The following is a 25958-nucleotide window of genomic DNA, read 5'->3' as shown; positions in this document are numbered from 1 at the left end:
TCAAACTCCTGCCCTTCCCTAGAACCCACTTCTCCTCACAACAGCCACAGCACCCACCACTGGGAAACACGTGTATCCTGGCACCTTAGAGCCTCAAGGTCTCTTCTCTCTCATCAAGGTTCTCCCGGCTATCTTTCATTCGCACCCAGGCAGAGATAACATGCGGAGAGTGTGTGCTGGAGGGTTTTGTTTTTTTTTCTCTTTTGGGACTCATCTTACAAAGACCTAGACAGTCCCCTAGGCTTTTGGCCTGTTTCACCCAGTGTTGGACAGCTGGTTACACTAAGTGTGTCCCCAAGATCTGGGGGGAGAAAGACTATAAACTACAATTCTAGGAACTTCTGCCAGTGATACCTTCCATGAGATTACCAACACAGAGGCAGAATGTGGTAAAATGGGGAAACATCAGACTAGAAGCAGAAGTCTGAACTTCTATGAGCACACACTACGGATGGGCCGTGTGACAGTGGTGGTCCCGTCACTTCTCTCCTTCAGCTTTTCCAATGGTAAAAATAAGTTAGACTATTTTAATGCTGATGTTCTATGATTTCATAAAAGTCAGTATTCTATGATCTCACAATAGGTCTCTAAGGACCATTCCAATGCTGATATTTCATGATTTTATAATGGATGGTTAAGCTTTTTATGCTGGTTAAATGGAAGGAAAGAGGAGACACACTTCATTTCTCTGAAAGTCAGTTAATATCTTTGGCGAATGATGTCACCTTTGAGCTTCAATTTTCAGATCTATAAAATACAGAAACAACAATATGAACCTCATGAAACTGTGGGAGCGAGGGTGCTTGGAGAGATGTACAGCTCGGTACAGACTCCAGCCGGAAACCTCTCGGAACGTTTCCTCACCCAGAGCCCCAGCCAAGGCAGGGGAGAGCTCACCGAGAGGGACGGGAAGGGGCGGGGCGAGGAGGTGGACATGGTTCTCGCCCCGCCCCCGCCCCTCCCCAGATATCGCGAGAGGGCGGGCCCGCTTGGGTTTGGCGTCGGCGTCGCTCCGGCGTTAGGCAGGCTTCTCTCCGCGGGCCGCCAATAAAGTGCGGGTGGCCTAGGGTGCTGTAAGGGCCGCCCGGTGCGCTAAGGACCGCTAGCCACGCGGCGTCGGCTGGACGCCAGAGCGTCCGAGTCGTTGTGTCGTGACAACGACTCTAGTGGCTGTCTCCGCGACAGCAGGTGCGGCCGCTTCAGCCCCAGGCGGGCTTGGCGGCTGACTGGCGAGTCTCTGCTCGCGCCCAGCCCTTTCCTTCCTGTACCCGGCGCCAAGCAGCGACGCTGAGCCGACCGCCGGAGCGACGGGCAATGGCGGCCTCGACGGCCTCGCACCGGCCCATCAAGGGGATCCTGAAGAACAAGAGCTCTGCGACTTCCTCTGTGGTGGCATCGGCCGAACAGCCCGGCAGGAGTGTCGACGAAGAGCTGAGGTAAGAGCCGCGAGGGACGGCCATCGTCGCCCGGGTCGGCCTGGGCGGCCTCGCCCTCCCCGCCCCCCGGCCCTGTTGCCATCCCCCCGGCCCTGTTGCCGACCCCCAGCCCGACCCCGGACACCGAGCGCGGCGGGCGGGCGGGCGGGCGGGGCGGCTGCGTAGATGCGGCCCTTGTGCCGCTCGGGTCTCCCTCCGCCGGCCAGGCTGAGGGGTGGAGTGATTATAAAGAAGACAGGAGCTATGACGTTTGTTGTGTGGGTTTTAAGTATATACGCATATATAATAATTTGAAAACATACACCATGATCTTTGAGCTTCTGGAAATTGGGAATATTAAAGAATCAAATTGAAGTTAAAGCTTCACCTGTTAAGCATTTATTATTTCTTCACTTCGTATCGGAGTGTCTTAAATTCAATGAGTAAAGTGTATTTTCTTGGCTTGGGAGCCCTTTAAGATCTACTCGCAAGCTAATAAGAGACTCCTCCGAAAAAGAGATAATTTCTCCATTTTTCTAATTGCCCTTCTGCCATAGTCGTTCCTTTTTAGGTGAACATTACCACAAGAATCATGCCACATTCACTCTCTTGGGTCCTGGTTTGTCATTATCTCTGCATTAAAAGAAACCGAAAATTTCCCAGTCTGATCTATATTTAATGGAAAGCTACTTATTGCTAATTATTTTTGCATCTGCAACGAGAGTTTGAGCGCTTTCTAGTCTTTGTTCCTCTTGAAAGACATATGTAAGCTCAGAACAGTTCAGAAAGTACCAACTTAAAATGATCCCGTGATAATTTAGTTGCTTTTGCATACTCACAAATACATATGTGAAAAGATGTTGATCCATAGCATTGTGTGTGATAGTAAATAATTGGGAACAACCCAAGGTCCCTTAAGAAGGACTGGTGAAATATTAATTATGGTACATTAGTATAATGGGAAAACAGACCAGCCTTTAAAAAGAATGAAATAGATGTTAATGCGCAGAGAAAGATATCCAGGGTGCAGTCCTCAATGGGGAAAAAAAAAAGGTGCAAAACCATATATATAGTATAAAATGCAACACTGGGTTAGAAGTCCTCGGGGGCTTGGGTATTCTAAGATACTAAACACATAAGGACTCTACATTCTGGAAGTAAGGCCTAAGAAAAGTTGTTGAAATCTGTGAAGTCATAAAGCTAAAATGAGGATGTTCCCGAAAACTTTGAATATTGGAACTAGGAACTAGGAACCTGTTCAAAAGGATCATTTTAGGGCTATAAAAGGAACTACAGTTTGGTGATGGTAAATTTATGGGGATTTGTGTTACCTAGAGGAAAACATTAAGTAGGATCACAGCTCAGAATCATGGGCTTTGGGGGTTGGAAAGGACCTTAATTTGTCTAGCACCTCTCCTACTCCCACTCTCTTTTGGATGCTTGACTCTCTTACGTTCTCCAACATGCAATTTTCAAACCTCTATTTGGGGTAAGCCACTTCATATGGGAAGGGGGGGTGTTGTAATGGGATTAAGAAAATGATCTTACCAGAGCATAGCTATAACAGGAAGACCAAGATAGGCTTAATAACAAAACAAACTATGGAAGGCTTTTATATGATTTCAGGGTGTTCAGCAGCAAGAATGTGGTTCTCACTAGCATTTAAGTTATTTACCTATTCTCCAGTGTGAGCTTCTTTTTGTTTGGCTACCAAGTAGCTTATTACTTTCTAATGTCTTTTGCTGCTGCTTCTGTTTATTCTCAACTTTGGTCTGCTGTAATTTCTGGTGGCCCCACTCTGTGTGTTGGCCTCTTTATGTAATTGACGGGGGTTTACCTCCAGGTCCTTCTGCCTGGAAAGCCACTATACTAGACTGTCTCACCTACATAGGGCTGCTCCTTCTCTAGGAGCTGCTAACAGGGCAGATTGACTTAAAGGGGGCCTTTTGCAAGGCAGTTGACTTTGACTTATGTAAATTAGGAGGTTATAGGCCTGTCTTCAAAGGCAGTTACCAAGCCCTAATTCATTGAGGTTTATGATGTTTAGCTCTAAGTAGTAAAAGGGGATGGGTTTTTTCATGGTAAGTGTTATTTGCTGGAAGGGAAATAAACTAATTCTATTCGTAATACAGTACACATTATTATTTATGGCACAGCTCATGCAAACAATATTAGTGACTTTATGAGAGCCTCTTTGAACAGAAACAATGAAAGTATAGGTGAACACATTTGAAACAAACTTTTTGTAATGTTTAAGTACAACCAGTATTTTCCCTTTCATGTATAAAGGACCGAAATAGCTCTTTCAAGTACAATGCACTTAAAATTCAGAAACTAAAAAGTACGGTGTAATGGTCTAACTTCAAATGTTGGAACCAGAGTATTAGTAAAATAATCTCATATTAATGTGAAAATGACCGGGGATTTAAGTCAGTTCTCACTGTTCTCAGTAGTGACACTCTATAAAGTCACCACAAACACTGAGTTAGTTAATACTGAACTGTTACTCCTAGGGGGAATACAGACTTAGGTTCCTGTAAGCCTCTGGTCACAACATTTTCATCAACCAATCAGTCCATAACCTTTTAAAATTTCTGTTTCTGTTTAAAGACACCTAATTTTATACATATTGTTGATTCATCAGCATTGAACACATGGCCAATAGCACTATATGTAACTCATGCCTGAATGAAGTTTATCTAACACATACTTTCTCCATAAGACACATAACAATCATCTTGGGCTTAGGAGCACTGGACAGCACTTAAGCACAATCTTTGGGAGCCATTTTGAACGGCTAATTCACCAAAAAAGCAAAAAACATGGTACTAAATAGATAAAAAGGACACATTTACAGTAAGAGAGCTGAAGCAAGGTTTAATCTCAGCTGGGAACATGTGCATCAGACAACTCAAATTTTTCCCTGCTCTATGCATGTCAGAGAGACAGAGAAATCTCAGGTATTGATTTTGGAGTTACAGATAAATTTTGGCAAGTAGTCAGATTTGCAAATACAGAATCCACGAATAACCATACCTTTCATTGGTGCCATTATCATGTGAAGTACAGTGGTAGTTTCCCTTTTCTGCACAAACCACTCCCTACCCCAACGCCATCAGGTTGTGAGAGGATATAATTTAACAGAACATTTTATTTAACATAAAGAGATGTTACTAAGGGATTTTTTTTTTAAGTCATGAGTTGTGCTATTCCACTGGTCTCTAAACTTTTTGATTGTGCATCATTTTAGTAGGAAAAACTTGAAATATGTTTCAAATATGTTTGTTTATGATTTATATACATATACTACTACCATTAGATAATATCTCAAGATTCAATATATACTTAAAGTGAGGTTTATATACTGCAGTATTTCAAGTAGTCTTTAGGATTTTTTTTATACAGTTCTTGTCCAACCTTTTTGTTTTTTTAATGTCCCAGTGGTGTTATCTTCTTATTCTCTGTACTTTGCATTGGTACTGTTATCTTCAGTGGTTTCTTCAGGTACCATTTGTCAGGTACCAGTTTTTGAGGGTTAGTTCAATTAAAACTGGATATAGTCTGTACATCCATATAATTAGGCATAGATAATGTCAGTATATTGCAGCACCCTGCTCAACTAATTAGAACACCACTGTCATCACTGTGACTGTGGAATTCCCATTCTTTCTGGATACTTTGAATATAGTGAACAACCTGTGAAGGTCAGACATAACAGATCTAGTGAGTAAGTACGTGTGTTTCATCAAAAACAAGACACCATTGATTCTAAGATGTACCATGATTTTAGGTAGCACCAAGAAAGAAAAAAATACTGCCAATTTTAAGATGCCATCCATTTTAAGATATATTCTGTTTTCAGAAATATTGAAGTGAGAAAAATGTTCACTTGGAATTGTTGAAAATATTGTGTTACTAAAGCCTATCTTATTAGAAGTGTTAAAGGTTAGTGATTAATATGGGGCCAGATTGCCTGGGTTCAGATCCTCTTTGCTACTTATTAGCTCTGTGACTTACGGTGCGTTATTCATTATATCCCTGCCTAGTTTAATTATTAAATGAGTTACTAAATGTAAAGTGTTTAACCCCGTACCTCACCCTCAAATGTTGGTCTTATTCTATTAGAAATACAGAAATCTAATTTTCCCCACTTTTGGGGTTGTTGTACACAGTATGCTTTGGATTCACTGTGTTCAATTCAAATTCTGTAGTAGTCTTAGGTAATGTAGGCAAATTCTGCTTGGAAAAATTGTGCTTAAATTAATTTCCTTCAATATAATTTTATATAAGCATGCTTCAGCTTTGTCTTTTTCTGCCTATAAAGGGATATGGAATATGGTCAAAGGCCCACTGAGTAAAGTTTTCCAAAGTGACCTTTTATTTACTAATTGCTTTTATTTTTAAGTCTTAGTTTAATTGTTCAAGCTTCAAAGGCTTGTACTTTGTCAACCTACAGAAGTTGAATCTTCATTTAAGAAAGAACCATTTCTTGAAATGTGGGGTTAAAGTTTAACACATTGAAGCAAAATCCTGCTTCCCACTCCAAACTCAGCTAAAACTGTAAAAACGAGAAGGTCACAAGCAACAAGAAGTATGAGTAGATCTTTGAGATGGCATCATATGAGCTATGAAAGTGAAAGTGAGAATTGGTGACTTTTTCTGGTGCAGATTTAGGCTGCCGGAAAACCAGTCACCCAAGAGGGAGGAGGGAGCTGAAACTAGCAGGTGCTTTCACCCTCACAGCAGATCTTCAGTGTAAGTGGTACTGTGCCTATTTTTTGTAAGTGGAGATGATGGCCCAAAGAAGGTCACATGAACAGTTTGTGGTAGTATTGGGAATAAACCAAGTTCACTCCTTGGGTTTTGTTACTCAACTGATGTTAATTCTACCAAAATTTAAGAGATGCTAATTTCCATATCCAGTGTCCTCTGCCGACAGTTTCTTCGACTTCATTACTTTCCTCCTAAGAATTTCTAGCATTCTTTGGAGTCTGTTGTTTTATGCCCTTACTGAAAGTTCATGGTTTTGCAAGATAATATCTCCTCTGGATCTTGACAGTTGTAAGGTTCTTTTCCTCTTAGTATTGTGGTGAAGATGTGGAGTGAAGCTTTGGATATATAAAACTTTAATTCTGTTTATAGTAGATAGTAAACTAAATGGCAAGCTAATGGGAAAAATTTAGGTTATATGTAATGTGGTTCTATATAATATAGCTTAAATCTTATATACATCTTTGAGTTATATATAATGTGGTTTAAACCTTCTCATAAATTTGAATGAGTTCTTTACATTTGTGTAGATATAAAGAACTCACTCAATGAGAATGTTTCCAGTAAATAGGCAAAGGATGTAAACAATTCACACAAGGAAAGTAAAATAAGCATTTTTTCATATGATTTATTAGGTAATGAGCAGAGAAACATAAAACAGCATTTAAATATCAATTTATACCTCTCAGGTGGCAAAAACACACACAGATACCCAATCCTGGCAAAGTTTTGGCAGTTATTTGGGGACATTACAAATAGTCCTCTTTTAAAAAAAAAAGCTATATGGCAACATGGAGTGAACTACAAAGCTCTTGATAAATTTAACCCAGATATGCTTGTCCTAGCAAATTATCCTGAAAAGTCATTGAATACAATATGCACAAATGTTCATTTCTGCTTTACTTTAAGTAGGAAGACACTGGATTCAATCTAAATATCTAATATTAGGTAAATAGTTTGTTATTGAATATTATGCATATAATATTAAAAAGGTAAAGACTAGAAAATACAAGCAGCTTATGATAAAATACATATACTGATATAGAAGCTATTTTTATATATACTATACGTATACTGTTTTGTCTATATTTTTATATATACTAATAGCTTGGGTATTTTTTCGTGTATGTTAGAGTGGAAAGAATATACAGAAATCAAAATTGTTAGTGGGTTAAGGTACTAGGATTGTGATTTTTTAATTTTATCCTTAATTTCAAGAAAACATCATTTCTTCTTATATCCTACAATTCAGTTCTTTTTCTTCTATCATTGTCTCACAGAACAGATTTGCAGGGTGTTTGGGGGTATCTCTGTAACTTCAGAGGGCCATCTTCATTCTTCTAATGATGATAAATTGTCATTTTAATTCAATATTGTTAGCATCACTTAGGAAGTAGCTTGTTTTACTTTGAGATTAGGACACACCTAACAAAGTCATTTTGTATGTGTTTATTTTTTAAATATTTTATTGTAATTTAATACACATACAGAAAAGTGTATTAGATGTAATTTTAAAGCTTAAGGAATAATTATAAAGCAGACACCCCTGTAACCGCCATACTGGTCAAGAAGAAGAATGTTTCCATCACCTCAGAAATGTCTCCTGTCTGGGACTTCCCTGGTGGCCCAGCGGGTGGGACTCCATGCTCCCAATGCAGGGGGCCCGGGTTCGATCCCTGGTTGGGAACTAGATCCCTCATGCATGACGCAACTAAGATCCGGTGCAGCCAAAATAAATAATAAATAAATAAATATTTTTTTTAAAAAAACAGAAAGAAAAGAAATGTCTCCTGTCCTTTCCAATCACAGTCTCCTCCTCCCCTGTAATACAACCACTATCCTGACTTTTACGGTAATTCCCTAAGTATACATACCTATACACTTTAGTTTTTGCGTGCTCTTGAACTTTATATAAATAGATATGTGCTAGTTATCTTTTACAATATCTTTAATAGGGAATCTTAATTGGACTGTATTAATACAGGTTTTATGAAACGTTTACCTGTGCTTTTGTGTTTCTGACTCGGACTTAACTCTGGCTTATCATTTCAGAGGCCTTGTCTATCAGGAGGGAACATTGAGTTACCATATAATGGGTCTCCCTTTGTCTATTAATTGAATTGCTTTCTTTACAAAATTAATCTAATTCTCTTAAAATTTGTATATGTCTTTAATTATCCTTCTGATCAGAAGCTTCTTGATCATTTCTGCTGTCTAAAATCTTTAAAGTGTATCTCTCTTCATTGTGAGTTTCCTTATGTAGAATATGACCATGAGAAGACCTAAATCATTTGCTTTCTAAATTTACAGAAATTTGTAGATAATAGAGCTATTTAGCAAAATACAAATCTGAAACTGTAGATTTAGTCAAATAGAAAACTGACTGCTTTTTAGAAAAACTCATTCTGTAGCAGATCATAAATATTTCAAAATCATTTAAATTTTGACTTGTGGGAGAAGGCATTCATACATAAGCAATTTAAACATTTTTTAAGAATGCCTTATCGCAAGCCATTCTCACAGTGCTAAGTGAGATATGGTTTCCAAACTTGTAACAAAACTTTAGATTTAAAAATCCTAAAAATTCCATTTTTTATAATTTCCATGTAGAGTAAATACAGCCCAAGAGAGAATGTTTGTTGGACTTGACTATAGTAACAGGACTAATGAAGGGTAAGTGGAACTTGAACCTTAAACATCTATCTCCCAGTTGTATGTTACTGTTGTTGTTTTTTGCCACAAGACCAACTATTACTCTGATGGTCAGAAACTAGGCATCTAAAGAAATCAATACTATTTTAAAGCAACATCTATATACACAGTCTAGTTCAATCAAGTGTTATATACATACACACACTAGCAACATTTAAGTTTTATTAGTTGAAAATTCAGGTGAGTACCTTGCTGAATGAATAAAAAAGCAGTTTTTTGAAGAAGAAATGTTACTTCTGTGCTTTAAAAATAAACGACCCACTAATTTTTAGCTTCTTATAAACTTAAGATTTTGATTTTTTCATGGTGAAGAAACTTCTGTTTGGTGGGGGGCGGGAATGGGAGTTGTAGTGGCAGTCACCTGTGGAGTATATCTAGGCCAACATTTGCCTCTTGATAAAACTAAGGGTAAGTAGGCTTAAAAGGAAGTTGTAGTTAATAGTACTTAGTCTGCAATTGAATATTATTCAGCCTTAAAAAGGAAGAAAATTTTGACACATGCCACAACATAGATGAACCATACAGACATTAAGTGAGATAAGCCATCCACAAAGGACAAATACAGTATCAGTCCACTTATAAGAGGTACCTCGAGTGGTCTTAGAGACAGAAAATGGAATGGTTGTTGTGGCGGGGGTGAGGGGTAGTGTTCATTGGGTACAGAGTTTCAGCTGGGGAAGATGAAAAAGTTCTAGAGATGGATGATAGTGATGGTTACACAATAATGTGATGTACTTAATGTCACAGAACTCTTCACTTAAAAATGGTTAAAATGGGGCTTCCCTGGTGGCGCAGTGGTTGAGAGTCCGCCTGCTGATGCAGGGGACACAGGTTCGTGCCCCAGTCCGGGAAGATCCCACATGTCGCGGAGCGGCTGGGCCTGTGAGCCATGGCCGCTGAGCCTGCTCGTCCGGAGCCTGTGCTCCGCAACGGAAGAGGCAACAACAGTGAGAGGCCCGCGAATAGCAAAAAAAAAAAAAAATGGTTAAAATGGTGAATTTTATGTTATGTATATTCTACCACAATAAAAATATGAAGGAAAAAAGTGATTAGCCTTAAATGGGGACACTGTGGGCCCTTTATGGTAGAAAGCAGAAGAACATAAAGTCAGGCTTAACTGCCACGAGTGGGCACATGTAATTTTTAAGGTGACTCAGAACATGGAGAAGAGAATATAATATTAAAATTTTTTAAATGTCTTTCTTCAAGAGCAGTTCAAGATCCAGGTATTGGTAGATTTAGGAAAATTGAAAATATCTGCAGTAAAACCTCACCAATGTTGAGCAAATATGGAAAGGATGATTTGAATCTGTGTAAAGTCTACATTGATTTGTTTTTAAGGTAGTTTTATTTTTAAGTATATAACCAAGTTACAAATTGTATATGTAACAGATTGTTGGCTGGCACAGAGGTTGTTGATGTCCTTTTTAATGAGTAGATAAGGATTTCTAATTAAGGCATTTAATTATTGAGCACCTTAGTAGTTGTACAAATATTTTGTTGAATGGACACTAATGGATGTTCATAAAGCATTTACAAAGCATTTCTAGTTTTCTTAAGTAGATTTATTCCAGGTGATCTGAAACCATTTATCAGCAAATCGTTATATTTCTAAATTTAAAAAAAAACAACTGAGGTATAATTTTATGTGTAATCTAAATCTTTATTAATGGTATCTGAATTTAATGAGGTCTTCTCTGTAGTTTTATGTTATGATTATTTTGATTGTTATAGATACTGCTAAAAAAAATTAGGCCAAGGAAAATATTGCTGTTGTGTTTTTTATCAAACTATTAAAAATATATCGTAGATCCAAAATCCTTAACTACTGAGATCAGGCAATGTGTAAATTCCAGCTTTTGCTGTTACTCTACAGGCCAGATGAAGATTAAACATGTCATAATGTAATCGTTTTTTGAATGCCTGGTGAAGAATCTGTTTACCCCTCCATATCCACAGGTTCTGCATCCTCAGATTCAACCAATCATGGATCAAACATATTCTGGAAAAAAAATTCCAGAAAGTTTCAGAAACCAAACTTGAATTTGCCATGTGCCAGCAACTATTTGCATTGTATTATATTGTATTTACAACTATTTGCATAGCATTTACATTGTATTAGGCATTATAAGTAATCTAGTAATGGTCTAAAGTATACAGGAGGATGTGCAGAGATTATATACAAATATTACGCCATGTTATAGAAGAGATTTGAGCATCCTTGGATTTTGGTATCTGTGTCAGTCCTGGAACCAATCCCCTGAGGATACTGAGGGACAACTGTAATGTGTTTTTAATATGTGGGCACTAAGTATTCTGTAAAATATTTACTGACACTTTATTGTAGTTACTTATGGCTTTTACCCAAGTCAGTTTCTGTTCCAAGAAAGTAGATGTAAAAATAGAAGTTAGCAGTCAAATAGAAATTGCAATGTGGGATTTGGATGTTCGTGAATTTTAGATGTGTACATTTTGTATCTTTCACTACATTGAGGAAAAAATTTTTTTCTTCTTATTGTAGTAAAAAGTCCCAGAAGTGGGATGAAATGAACATCCTGGCGACATATCATCCAGCAGACAAAGACTATGGTTTAATGAAAATAGATGAACCTAGCACTCCTTACCATAGGTAATGTTTTGTACACAGCATTCCTTTTTTGACTTGTTTCCATTTTGCATTTGACATGAGCTTCTGGATAACAGATGATTTGAATCTTTGTCTGTTTTTTTATATTTGTTACTGGAATACTAATTAATAACTCAACTGCATATTTTTGTGTAATAGTAAAAGTAATATGGAACTTTATGGAATCCATTTTTTACATTATAATTATAGTAGTAAATGTTTATTCATTGCACCTCAGTGGTCCCTAGCTGCTAATGATATATACAAAGTGACTTTTGCCTTCCTTAAAGTCATCTATTTGTAAAGGAAGATGAGAGCTGGGCTTGTTTGCTTCCTAAGTAGGTGGCAGAGGCTTATTCATTCTCTTTGCAGAAAGGGATAACTTCACAGATGGTAACTCTTTTTTAATCCATGCAAAGACAAGTGGACATTACTACTGTTTCATGTCCTTATTTTTGAACTTACATGATATTGTAGTTCATATAATTGCATTGTAATTGTTAGTTTTGAGTCTTCCAGACTCAAATGACTCATTATCATTTTTTTAATGAGTTGTAAAATGATAGTGTATGGCTGTAGTTAGTATGAAGACAAAAATAAGGCACCAATAAACATAATGAGATTCTAAATAAGTTAGAAATACCTAATTCAGATCATGCCCAGATTGTATTGAAAAAAATAAAGATTTTCAGGACTGAAATATTTTGTATTTGTCACTGAAGTAAAACAATATAAGTCTAGAAGTTACTGTTAAAATAGCGTTAAAGAAATTCTGTTTTAAATCAATGGATGAAACTTTGGAAGATAAGTTGAGATAACTTGATAATAGCAAAAACAGTAAAAACAAGAATTAACATGATTGTGACAAGGGGAGAAAAATAATGAAATAGGAGGTACAGATACTGAAACTCAGTACTAATAAAGCTTGAGGGAAGAAGTAGACATGTCATTTATGAAAGTGATCCTTATTTTTCTCCTAATTACAGGTATATACTTTAAAACGTAACCTAAAACTTCTATTGTACCAGAAGCCAAAGTCAATGCTTTCTTCCTTTTCAATAAAGGTAGTAGACATCCCTTATCTGTGTTGGTTGGAGATAACTATCCTAAAAAAATTAAGATCAAACATGATTCAAAAATAAATAGCTGTAGCCATTATTTTAAAACTGTTTATATTTAAATAATAAAGGTAACCATTTTTCGCAATTATGTGGGGAGCAAATATTTCCTTAGAGAGTAGATTGCGTAAGCTAAATAGCTTTTAAACTTCCTGAATTAGGTCTTAGGATCTAATTTTGTTATTTTACCTAACCTGTGTCTGCATAGATCATTTGTGTCTTATCTTCAGGTTGATGTACAAATACATATTCTAAAGCTGGATAGGGTTCTTTTGCATTATTTTTTCCCTGCCACTGGATGGACTAACTGAAGTTTTTTTTTTCCCCTCCAGATGATTCGCGTTTTCAGTATTTATTTTTATAGTTGCAGTGGGGGTTTTTTTTTGCATGTTTTTTCTTTTTTTAAAATTATTTGAAGGCTTTTCTTGATTGGTGCTATACTTTTAAATATTTGCATCAAATAGAAACAGTGTAAAATTAAACTTCAAAGATGACAACAGAGCCATAAATACATTGATACTTTTAGTCAATAGAATTATGTTTCTCTACCTTGTTTTCCTGCTTGAAAAATTATAGTTCAGGTATTAATTTATAATGTATTTATCATCCTAGTATGGTAGGTGATGATGAAGATGCACTGAGTGATTCAGAAACCACTGAAGCCCTGACCCCAGATATCTTAGCTAGGAAGTAAGTATTGATGACTATAAAGCATTTTACTCATGCTGTTTTTAATTCTTCAGAGTTAAAGGCATTTTACTTTACTTGTACAAGTGTAAATAAAAAGCATGTGCTAAATAAATAAGTTTATCTGTTTTTTTCATAGCAACTTACATAGTCTTATTTCTAGGTTAAAATCAAGGTATGTAGATTGAGAACCAGAAGCTGGTACACAGATTCCCTATGTCAGTTCCCTGAATGGAGGTTTTTCTGTTTTTGCTTTTTAATATCCTGTCACCTGGGTTTTAAAGATAGAAGTGAGAAAGGCAAAATAAGTTGAATTCCTGAAAAAAAGCTCTATTTGCTGTTCATGGGTTTGTCAACTTCCACTCTTCTTGTTTATTGGTTTCTATATACAGTCCCACTCTCTTGCTTTTTATGTTCCTCATCAGGTTATAGCTAGCATGTTTTTATGAGACTAAAAAGTAGAGTGAGACACTCAACTAATATAAGACTATCACAGTATTGATTTCTTTTTAAATGATTGTTGTATAGATTAACTGCTGCTGCTGAAAGCTCGGAGCCAAAGTGTCGAGTTCGTGAACAAGAAAGCAGTGAAGATGAGGATAGTGACCTCTCACCTGAAGAACGAGGTAGTTTCTTTCTTTTACTGCTTTTAGCATTGCTAATAATTTTTGCTAAGATAAATACATTATATAGAAGACTGTCAAATGGTTTTCCTTTTTAGGAGGTGGATGGTGGGAGATTAAGGAGGAACATTTTTATAATTCAGTTTCTACTTGTGTGGGTTTACTGTATGACAGCTCCACACACCCCCCATTTCAAGAAAATATTACTGTCTGTAAAGGAATTAACATGTGTTCCTTTCTTTGTACTTTTTGTTCCTTTCTTTGTACCAAGCATCTATACCAGGTAGATGCTCAGTAAATATTTATTAAATTAATACATTTAGGGTCATTGAGTGGATGATCTTAAAGTGGATAGCAGTAAGAGCTAATTTCTCAGTTGCTTGTGCTTTTTCTGTATTAAGGCATTGGTGAAGCTTACCAGATGAATCAAGATGGTCAGACTTGGAATAAAGATTTTTGTTAGGTCCCATTGAACAGAAAGAACAGAAGTGTCACAGGAAAGGAGATAAATATAACCCTCTCAACAAGGATGAAAGAGGCTCTTTTAGCCCACACAGTACATACACAGTTAAGGCATTGCTACCTATTCATTGTTCCTGTTTTTACAAGTAATAGTTCTTATCTGTGGAGGTAAGGAAAGATGGAAAATATTTCACTTTGTTGCTTTTTATAATTTTGAAGGATGTGAATGTATAATCTCAGGAACTGAAAATTGCTTATATAGTTTATTTTCAATTATTTTTTAATAATTTATTTATTTGACTGCGTTGGGTCTTCATTGCTGCACGTGGGCTTTCTCTAGTTGCGGCGAGTGGGGGCTACTCTTCGTTGCGATGCGCGGGCTTCTCATTGTAGTGGCTTCTCGTTGCGGAGCACGGGCTCTAAGCACGCGGGCTTCAGCAGTTGTGGCTCACGGGCTCAGTAGTTGTGGCTCACGGGCTCGAGAGCGCAGGCTCAGTAGTTGTGGTGCACGGGCTTAGTTGCTTCGCGGCATGTGGGATCTTCCCAGACCAGAGATTGAACCCGTGTCCCCTGCATTGGCAGGCGGATTCTTAACCACTGCACTACCAGGGAAGTCCCTTCAATTATTTTTAAAAGGGAAAACCAAGCCTATGTATAGGAAAAAAGATGCAAGAAAAACACACACCCTCACAAAAAAGAAAAAAGAGATCGAGTAGTTTGTTTACTTGAAGGCTTGAAATGCAGAAACTACCTGTACTGTAAAGAAGTTTAGAAACTTTAGAACTAAGATTCTGAATATTTGCTAGTTAACTGTCAGGATCTTTGTCATGTGTAGCTGTAAAGGTACAATTTGCTATTCCCTCGTATCATCTTTAGAATGTAGTGTATTGAACAAAACTATGATAGTTTGAGTGCTATACAAGAAAGAAATACATAGCATAATCTCAAATTGTATTATATTCTATCCTCAGTGACTTCCTGTTTTATTTTCCCAAAATATACCCCAAAGGCCTTTGAAACGGTTTCAGATAGAAATTGTTCCTAGAGTTTGTTGATTCCTTATTCTCTGAAAACGTGATCTATTGAGAACAGGGAATTTTTATTAACCTCTATTGTCAGTTTCATTAAGGGATTTTTCCCTCAAATTGTAGTTCCAGGAGTTAGCCAGCAGGGGGAACCATTTCACTAGTTACAGTTTCACAAGTTCAAGTTCCCAGTCGTAAGGGTTACTGATACAGGTGTTTATTGCTTTTAAATAAATTACATGTCTGAACATCCTTGTTTATTAAAGAAATTCTTAGAAAATTTTATTTTGGGGACTTCCCTGGTGGCTCAGTGGTTGAGAGTCCGCCTGCCGGTGCAGGGAACACGGGTTCATGCCCCAGTCCGGGAAGATCCCACATGCCGTGGAGCGGCTAGGTCCGTGAGCCATGTTTGCTGAGCCTGCGAGTCCGGAGCCTGTGCTCCGCAACAGGAGAGGCCACAACAGTGAGAGGCCCGCATACCACAAAAAAAAAAAAAAAAAAAAAGAAAGAAAAGAAAAAGAAAATTTTATCTTGTAACTAGTAACATAACAATTAAAATATTGGCTGTGGAGTCAGATAGATCTAAGTTTGTACTCTAGGTATGTCACTTACCTAATTTGCCTAATTTCTCTGACCCTCAGTTTCCTCATTTCTAAATGGGGGGCTATAAAAATATTTGGAGTCATTTTTGAGTATTAAATGAGATAAAGAATTTAAGACACTTAGCACTGATTCTGGCATATTGTAAGTACTCAGTAAATATTAACTTTTAATAACTTAAAATAATTGGTATATTCTCCATTATTTTTAAAAATAGCCAAAGAAAGTATAAAAAGGATAATTTACTTGTCAAGTTCACATGGATAGTTGATTATTATTAGAGCTGGGCCTGAAACCTGAAAATTTTTGTACTCTTTGGCATTATGTTGCTCTGCCATACAAAGATTATAAGTAAAATTAATATTCAAAGAAGGTTGAGACCACTTATGTTAGCTTTCTACAAAATAAATGCATAAATTATATAATAAATTTTGAGTATTGCAAAACTAAAATATATAACAAGCAAAACTGAGTTTAATATCTCGTAGAATTAAAAAGAAATCATCTTCTTAGACTATTACTATAATTGACAAAAGAAAAATACCGTAAGATCAACTCTTAGGAATAAGAAACTACAAATTAAAACAGCGTCGTGGTGCCTTTCTTTCCTTTCAGATCAACAAAAATTAAAAAGAATGACAATATCCCTTTTGGTGTGAATGTGGAGAAATAAGTTATTCATATACAATTGGTGGGTGTGAAAAATGGTTTGGCTTTTCTGGATGGCGATATGGCAACATATGAGCCCAAAGCTTTAAAAGAAAATGACACCCTTTGCTCTAGCAATTCAGTTTCCCAGGCTTTATTTCAATGTTTCTCAAACATTTTTTACCAAGTGCCACTCAGCATACATGTAAACATAAAATTATAAAAATTAAAATTTCACAAAACATTACTTAACCTTTACTATATGTGATATGTTCTATCCAGTTTATTTTGTTTTCATTTTTTTAAAATGCTGGTTATAACTTACTAAAGGATTATAAGGCACAGTTTAAAAAAACACTAACTAGGGCTTCCCTGGTGGCGCAGTGGTTGAGAGTCTGCCTGCCGATGCAGGGAACACGGGTTCGTGCCTGGGTCTAGGAAGATACCACATGCTGCGGAGCGGCTGGGCCTGTGAGCTATGGCCGCTGAGCCTGCGAGTCCGGAACCTGTGCTCTGCAACAGGAGAGGCCACAACAGTGAGAGGCCCATGTACCGCAAAAAAAAAAACGAAAAAAAAACACTAACTAATGTTGAGAAACTAATAGAACAGATGTACAAATATGTAAGTTGAACCTTGAACAACATGGGTTTGAACTGTGCAGGTCCACTTATACTAAATACCTACTACACAGTCTGCGGTTGGTTGAATCCACAGATGCGGAACTGTGAACATGAAGGGCGAACTGTAAAGTTATATGTGGATTTCAACTGTGAGGAGAGTAGGCACTCCTAATCCCCACGTTGTTCAAGGGTCAACTGTATATTACATCATAAAAAACAATTTTTTTATGTATACATAAATACAAAGGGGGAAATCAGAAACCTTTGAGCAAGTTAGGGGATTAAATTATAACTCACTACTTTATAACCTTCTAAAAATTGTGTAGATCTGCTATGTACGTGGCAGAATTTTACTCTTATCTTCATATACTTTATTGTCTAAACTCTGGATTATTTTAAGAGTGAAAGGGTCACTAATACAGCTCCATCAGACAATAGGCATAAACTGAGACTTCCTGGGACGTTGTCATTCTAACTATACAGTAAGTGAGAAAATAGCATATACATACAACAAGGTATGATTCATTTTTATAAAAAATACATTTTTAGAAAAAAGTCGAGTCATAAAATATTAATGATAATTTCTGAGTGCGGAGATTGAGTGATTTTTAAGTTTCTAGCTTTTTTTTAAACTTTGTAAGTTCTTTTAAGTTGCATGAAAAAGAACATGTGTTACTTTGTACTGAGAAAAAGTCTTACCTTTTTAGTAAATGTATCTGGTATTGGAGGCAATTAGAATCATTTTTTGTTGTTTTTTAATCTTGGCCTTTACATCATCTGAAAGTCATCACTAAAAATTTAGTCATGAGGATTTGGTCTTTTATTGATTTTTTAAAAAAATTTTTACTTTCTTCTACAATATGGTACTCTCAAAGAGTAAAACAAATCACAAAAGTAACTTAGAGAAGGAGAAAGATGGCTGGCAAGATCTTGGTAGTTTGCAACAAATGTTTATGGGATGATGATATGGATGTTGATCTCGGAACTTTCCTTCTCCCAACCCAAATAGAGGCTGAAAAGTGACTGATCAGTAGTGACAACTGTAAATGCCAGTGTTTAGAACATAAATAAACATAGATGATAAAAACTTAAAGGGAGGGACTTCCCTGGCGATCCAGTGGTTAAGACTCCGCGCTTCCACTGCAGGGGATGTGGGTTCGATAGAGGGAATTAGGGGACATAGAGAAAGTACTTTGAATAGCCTTATTCTGAGAGATTTCTCTTACGCCTTTTTGGCATTAAAATATTTTTATGAATACCATAATAAACCTATGGTGAATGAGTTTTAATGCTCTTGACAAAATAAACAGTTGGCAATTTTATGTCGACTCCTTTTTTGTCTTTCAATTTACTGGTCAAAGAAATTCTAAAATCTTATAATATTTCTTAAAGTTGATCTTTAAAGTGCTATATATTGATAAAATATGGTCAGTTGTGTTGATTTACAGCTTTTTTTGTTTCTGTGGTGAAGACTATAAATAATGAATAGTCTAGAATCACTTTACTGTTCCTAATAATACATTTTTCTTAAAATTACTCTGGGAATGAGGTTATGTTTTTAGGCCAGCGATGTTTGTTTTTTTTTCCTCCCCCCGTCCCTTCTTCCCTCCCTCCCTCCCTCCCTCCCTCTTTAGAGCCAGCAGTGTTTTAAATCATGGCAATTTCTTAATGGATAATAAGAATTTTTTAAGGGAATTTTTTCTGAATTATAAAAATAGAAAACTTGAAAACATTAAAATTACCCCATAGTTCCTTGACCCAGAATTAACGGTTGTTAATTGCTGAGTCTTATTTTGTGTCTGTGTGCACATGTGCATGCACGCAGGCTTTGTACATAGTATGTATATGGTATTATAGTTTTCCTTTTTTCCCATTCAACTCTATCTGGAGAATTTTCTTATATCTTTAAATTTCCTTCACAAATATAACTACTAATGGCTCTTACTCTTAGTCTCCCATTAAGATGTACTTGAAGCATCTAAGGCAAAGGTTGGTAAACTTTTTCTATAAACGGCCAGACAGTAAATATTTTAGGTTTTGAGGGCCATATGGTCTCTATTGCAACTACTCAACTCTGCCATTGAGTACAAAAGCAGTCTTAAGCATTACAAAAGCAAATGAGTGTGACTGTGTTCCATAACACTTTACTTACCAAATAGACACAGGCTGTAGTTTGCCAGTCTTTGAGCTAAAGACGCCTACTTTTTTGTATCTTGTAGAAAAAAAGCGACAGTTTGAAATGAAAAGGAAGCTTCACTACAATGAAGGACTGAATATTAAATTAGCTAGACAATTAATTTCAAAAGACCTATGTGATGAGGAGGAGGATGAAGAAATGTCAGAGACTGCAGCTGGAGAAAGCATGAATACAGAAGAATCAAATCAAGGTTAGGTGTTTTGAAAATATCACTGAGACACTTGTGGTCCTTTGTACCTAAATAATATACTTTATTTTGCTCTCAACTTTGAAGAACCTCAGAAAATTTTTCTAAAATTCACTTTTTATGGCAAAAGTTTAGAAAATTTCAACCCCCTGTTGGTCAGTTTCAAAATAATGTTTTTATGCTCAGAGTTGATTTAAGCCCATATGTTATGTTATATGTCTATGTTGTTTGGTCTACTTGACTTTAAGCAATGATGTTTGTCTTCATATTAAGCTATACTTTGTTTTTAATGGTTCAGATCATATTTTGTCTGTCGTAACAATGTCAATTAAGGTTTAAACTTTTTAAAGAAACGTTTTTAACATGGAAGATTTGTTTTAACATCTCTTCAAGCATAAAGTATGTCATGTCTTTCCAGTGTTGATTCTTTTGACTGTTGGGTCAACAAATTATTTGGCTGATTTTTGTTTGTTTTAAGTCTCAGACAAACAGCCATTGCAGCCTACCAACTCTCGATCAGTCATAGAAAATTGATTTTATTTATTTATTTTTCATAAACTGTTATTCTGGCATTCAACAAAGGTGAATCTTCTATACCATTAATGCAGATTTTGTGCCCATCTACCTACTCTTTGTGCTGCAAACTGGTGCTTTTGAGTGGAGATGTAGCTTTTTTTTTTTTTTAACATCTTTATTGGGGTATAATTGCTTTACAATGGTGTGTTAGTTTCTGCTTTATAACAAAGTGAATCAGTTATACATATACATATGTTCCCATATCTCTTCCCTCTTGCATCTCCCTCCCTCCCACCCTCCCTAGTAACTTACTTTTATATGTTGTGCCTTGGATGATTAAGTCTTAGGAAAGTAAATAATTATTATATTATTGTTTTGGTGAGCAGATATGAAATATAAGTGATTCTATGGTAGAACCTGATGACTGTGCTCATTATAATAGCAGGATGACAATATTTTTTTGTTATTCCATGTTATGCTTTTGCGTTTCAGTTTGTTTCATACAGCATTTTCTTTCCATTTTATTCACCATAGTCTGTTTAACTTGAACAAACTTTATCTTGAGTAATTATTGTTGTATGTCTCTCTCTTCTCTCTCTTTAAATTTATTATCCATTTTTAGGTGACCTATCTCCTAGTTGGTCTTTGTTTCCCTGTTACCTATATCTTGGTGATCTCTTTTTATGTATTCAATGCAGATGTTTCTGGGTTATAACTTTTCATCAGTTTCTTCTCAGACTTTCAGTATCTATTTGTAGCGACTCTAACAAGGCGTTGGGAATACCCTTCATTTGCCAATGGAAATTTGTACCAGCACCACTATGCCAAATATTAAAGGGATTTGTTTTTTAAGCCACAGCTTTTGAAAAATAAATCTGACCTTTTGTCTGTCTCTGCTTCTAAAACATTGGATTTCACAGATTTAACACATAAATACATTTTTTTCATTTAAGTGTAATAGATGATTAAAATTTGTATTAACGCCGATTTTTCTTCAGTGGAGATGAAGTACTCCTTACATAGGAGTATATACTACTTCGCTTCAATAACGTCCACAAAGATAGAAAAGACTACATAATAAGGCATAGAGAAGAAAGTTCATTATTTATTTTCTGTTCTTGGGCCCTTAAAAAAATTTAACCAGCTTTTAAAATCTCCAAGGATCTATGGCACCCATTACTTTTTTATCATTTTCCTTCTTTTCCCCCTCTTCTACACTCCTGCCCATCCCCACCTGTTTTATTACTGTTTTTATAAAAAGAAATGTGGCATGTTTAGACTCTCAGGAAATTTTTTATCATTTTTATATCATAAACACAAATCTTTTATAGTTCTGGATATTTGAGTTGTAATAAACTCTTAGCTATCCACCTGTGATTTAGTCACAAAAGTGTTCAACCTGAAACCTATTTGTCCTGTCACTTAAATAGATACACCTGTTCTGCTCTTTATATTATTTACGGGGTATACAGATTCTTTCATATCATACTGATCAGTCTGCATGAAATATCTTACTTGTTTTTTAGATCTTTCTATTTGTTTATCATACATAGCAGTGGAAGGAAACTTTAGCTCAGGTAGTTCCAAGTTTGGCAGTACTCAACAAACAAATTATGTTCCTGTTTTTTCTTTTATCATTGCAGGATCTACTACATGTGGCCAACTGCAAAACAAATCAAAGAGCTCATAGAAGGGATTCGTTCAGCACAGTAATTGTCAGATACAAACCATTACTATAACATACTGCTTCTTGTTCTCTACAATTCATGACTTAAGTACCAAAATGCGTACTAGTTATTATATATTGCCAAGAATTAAATAACTTTAGAGACTAAATAGACTGAAAATGCCTAATTGATACATATATTCTTGTGCCTAGTACTTCACCACAAATACAGCATAATGTCATCAGTCCAAAACTACATTACTTTTGTAAGAACACTGGTTAATTTGTATAAGATATATAGCTTTTTATGCTTTAGAAGTTAATATCTTTTGGGGAGGGAGAGGGATCTAATTTATTTTCTTCACTTCTAGATGTGATAGCTCTTATAAAAAATTAGGTTTTTTAAAAATCAAAATCCAATTGGAACAACAGATCATACAGGCTGATAAATATTCAGTCTGAAAAGTATTTTAACATGCATCTTCAACTTGTCTGTTTAATTGAAAAGAATTATAAGAGTTACTGTTGCATTTTCTGGTATACTACCTTTAAAATTCCTGTTGCGTTTCTTTTATGTTTACAAGGAAAGGATTAAACTTTTTCTCATCAAAACTAGCTTTTTCCACAAATAAATTATCAGATTAAACTTGCACTAACGTCTGCTCTGACTTTTTTTTTGTACTCTCGATGGGCAGACTTCAGATCAGTTTTTAAAATAAATATAATTCTAATATAGTCTCAGCATTCCCTTTATCTACTTGTCTTAACGTCCTACCTTTGTTTCTTACTCCTTTCCACGCATATGCACAGAATCCTTTACCTTTATAAAGGATCATAAAGATTGTCGTGACATTAGGAACTTTTCCTTTTCTCACATATTCTGTCATTTGCTGCAACAATGCAAATCTTATTTTGACTATCAATGCCTATTAGTTCTTCTAATACATGGAGAAAATAGATTGAATAGCAGCAGTACTATAGACAGGAAATACAATTCAACTGCAGAATTTCTACACCTCTGATTTACAGCTTGCTAATTAAAGTGCTATTATTAGTTTATTGTTTGACTTAATTAGACCTTAGAAAACAACTAACTGAGGCTTTTGGGGGTTTTTTTTGCATGATGAGAGAATTGTGTGTAACCAGTGATATGATGATAGTTCCTGAATGTATAGACAGAAGTAAATCTGAACACTTTTTAAATTTAAAAACCTTAAATAGTTCCTGCTTTAAGGGAATATCATAATGTATACTATGACAAATGTACTTTATTCTTCTAACACAGTAAGATTTGGACTTTTTCCCTGAAATGAAGTGCAGTTCCTGTGTATCTTAGTTTAGTGATGGTTTCATTTCTAGTCAATTATTTGTATCTTAATTTTTTGTTAGTACCAAAGGAATCCATTATATGAACGGACTTTTAAAATAATTTCTGTATACTGTATGTATTATGAATTGGCTTTTATTGAACAGCTTTTCTTCCACTTGCAAGTTTATAGAAATATCAATATGTCAAAATAAATAAGAAGTGGGAGAATTCTTTGCTGTTAGAAGAATGTGTTTATTAATTTGAATGTCTTTTTCTTTTAATGGAATCCAATCAGTACTTTTGAACTGCAGGTATAGTGTTCTAACTAAAACATATTAGCTAGTAATACTACTGATTTATAAACAATGTTTATCTCTACTTTCTGAATTTAGAATGTTGAGGTATTCTTACCTGTTTAAACCTGTTTGGGGGTATTTAAGCTTATACATATGTGTGTACATATGTTCATGCGCACAGACCTCTGTTTTTGGTTTTCTCGTTTCGAGTCCTTAGAAAGTATCCACATGCTCTTTATTTGTAGAAATAGCTGCTATACAGTGAAGAAAAGGTAAGACCTTTAACAACTGATCCTTTTGGTGTTTTCTACAAACTATTTCTTGAAACTTAAATCACAGGCAAACTTGCATATCTGGTTTCAGGAAGTAGATAGTTATGTAAGAGGAATAAGACATGGCAAATAGCATGCCCAGTAGAATTTTAGGTAGTCAAATGTGACTGAGTAAAACTTGTTCATCGTCATGAATTCCTAATTGACACAGTATTGAACTACACAAAAAATGGACCTTCATGACTCAAGTTAGATTTTCCTTTGGAGAAAGTTATCTGTCAGTGTTCAGTTCTAGCCAAAGTAGATTTTACTTTCAATTTTTTAATCAATATCTCTTCTCTGCTTAACTCCTCTGATGTCATCTTTTCTGTTTATTTTTCAGTCTGAAATTCAGCAATGATGCTCTTTAAAATCTGAGACATATAATGGTATAAATGGATTGTTAAAAATAACTTTAAATTGAAGATTAAAGCAAAGTGCCATTTTTCCCTAGACTTCCGTTTTGTTTACCTTTTTTCCTCTTAAATCAGTACACCGAACATATTGTAATAAAATACAGTAATATGACGATTGTGTGTGGATTTTATTTTCTTGTTACCCAGCTATCGTGTTCCATTGGCTAAATGTTCTGGATACCAGGAGAGGGTCTTGAACTACACTGTGACAGAGTAGTTTGTTTAGTTGCCCAGCCTTGTGCTAGGTGTCCAATATATAATCCTCAAAACAACCACGCAGAACAGGTATCTTATCAGCACTTTGTAAGTGAGGAAAATGCTCTTGGCCAAATTCTTCAGTCTCAATGTCTCATACATGCCAGTTGACAGGATTCAAATCCAGATGTAACTAAATTTCATACTCTTTATCCATGCCTTTTTAGATGTAGAAATTCCCTCATTTTTGCAGTTGTACCTTACAAAGGTGTTTAGTTTGAGTTTTTGTTTTTTACTTTAATCTGAAGAAATTTGGAAATTTTGTTTGAGGTTTATATACCACTGAGGAAAAAATCTCAAAAGTACAATTATACAGTGGCTGGAGATGTCTAAATTCATGTGATTTGGTTTGCATTCCACAAGTTTGTCTCTGAACAGAATGTTTCAAACTCAAAAAATGATTTTTTTCATAGACTCCGTGTTACAAAGTAAGTACCAAGCTAGCCTGTCAAAACTAACATATACCTAAGCCAGCATTTCCCAGTGTGTTCTGTGAAACCCTCAATCCCACACGTTCCATGAAAAGGATTCCATGAGCAAATGTGCTTTGCACATGCTACATGCTTTATTCCCCTACCTCCCAGAGATTTATAATAATGCACATCATCATATTAGAGTCTGAGACATCCTGCTTAAGGAACTGTTTAAAACTTTGGTTTAACCTAGTATTTATCAGACGTTTCACAACCACTCCCAACCCCCTTTTCCCTCAAGTAGAATCCCAAATAGGAGTAGGGAAATAGTCTGGGATCTCTAATATATGAAAGTTGAACTTCCTCCTAAAAGAAAAAGAACAGTTTACCATTGAAAGAGGGAAGACACGGTAGCAATAACTGCACATTGCAGATTGTATATAATTTGCCAGATATAAGACTTTAATTTTTGGTAACGTATGCAAGAAACTGTAAAATACACATCTGGGACAGATGAGGGTGTGGTTGATGTGTTTGGTTATAAGCTGCTGTGGTTTAGTATTGATACAACTATTGCTCAAAGACTTGCTGCTCTAAGCAAATTTCCAAAATGCCTTGTCCTCCCCATCAGCTCACGTAACTGGTCGACAAGAGCACATCTGCTACTCATTGGGAAAATAAAAGAGCAGACAGCAAGTGTCTCTGGTCTGTGGCTTACACCCCCAAGCCTTGGTTAGCTGCCCCAGTGTTTGGGGGGGATGTTGGGGGTGGGGGTTGGCTCCTACACTTTAAATTTGGGGTTGACTCATCTAGTCTTTTATTTGAGGAACTATTGGTGGGAGGTAATGCTGAGAGGAGGTAAGTGAGGGTGGATTTGGCAAGTGTTCAGTCATGATTTTATCTCAACTGCCCGACCTGAAATTTTTTTCGGTAAGTCTGCCAAGTGAGTGTTTAGCATTTCAGTTCTGTTACCAATGGGAATTATTGTAATTGGAAGAAAATACACATTTTTGTTCTCCATTTAATTATTTTGGATTGTTGACTGTGTTGACTAGAAGTAGAAGAGGATTGTGCAGACTGATCTT

General features: G+C 35.9%; 1 protein-coding gene and 1 pseudogene across 2 annotated transcripts; both read left to right on the top strand.

Moving 5' to 3' along the window:
- Nucleotides 1–966: 966 nt before the first annotated feature.
- PPP1R2 (protein phosphatase 1 regulatory inhibitor subunit 2) lies at nt 967–24317 on the top strand. Of its 2 annotated transcripts, none has more exons than XM_032630905.1 (6): nt 967–1436; nt 11419–11526; nt 13254–13331; nt 13857–13954; nt 19527–19694; nt 21851–24317. In XM_032630905.1, exons 1-6 carry the CDS (start codon nt 1315–1317, stop codon nt 21895–21897), a joined length of 621 nt encoding a protein of 206 aa, XP_032486796.1. In that variant the 5' UTR covers nt 967–1314; the 3' UTR covers nt 21898–24317. The 2 variants fall into 2 exon arrangements, with proteins under 2 accessions (XP_032486796.1, XP_032486795.1); XM_032630904.1 differs by having other exon boundaries at nt 986–1436; nt 13857–13957.
- LOC116753724 lies at nt 14440–14556 on the top strand (annotated as a pseudogene).
- Nucleotides 24318–25958: the final 1641 nt, after the last annotated feature.

This window comes from Phocoena sinus, chromosome 4 (genome assembly GCF_008692025.1).
Source record: "Phocoena sinus isolate mPhoSin1 chromosome 4, mPhoSin1.pri, whole genome shotgun sequence".
In the NCBI taxonomy this organism is placed as follows: domain Eukaryota; kingdom Metazoa; phylum Chordata; class Mammalia; order Artiodactyla; family Phocoenidae; genus Phocoena; species Phocoena sinus.
Note: the sequence above shows the minus strand (reverse complement) of the source record. Positions and strands in the feature narration are given on the sequence as shown.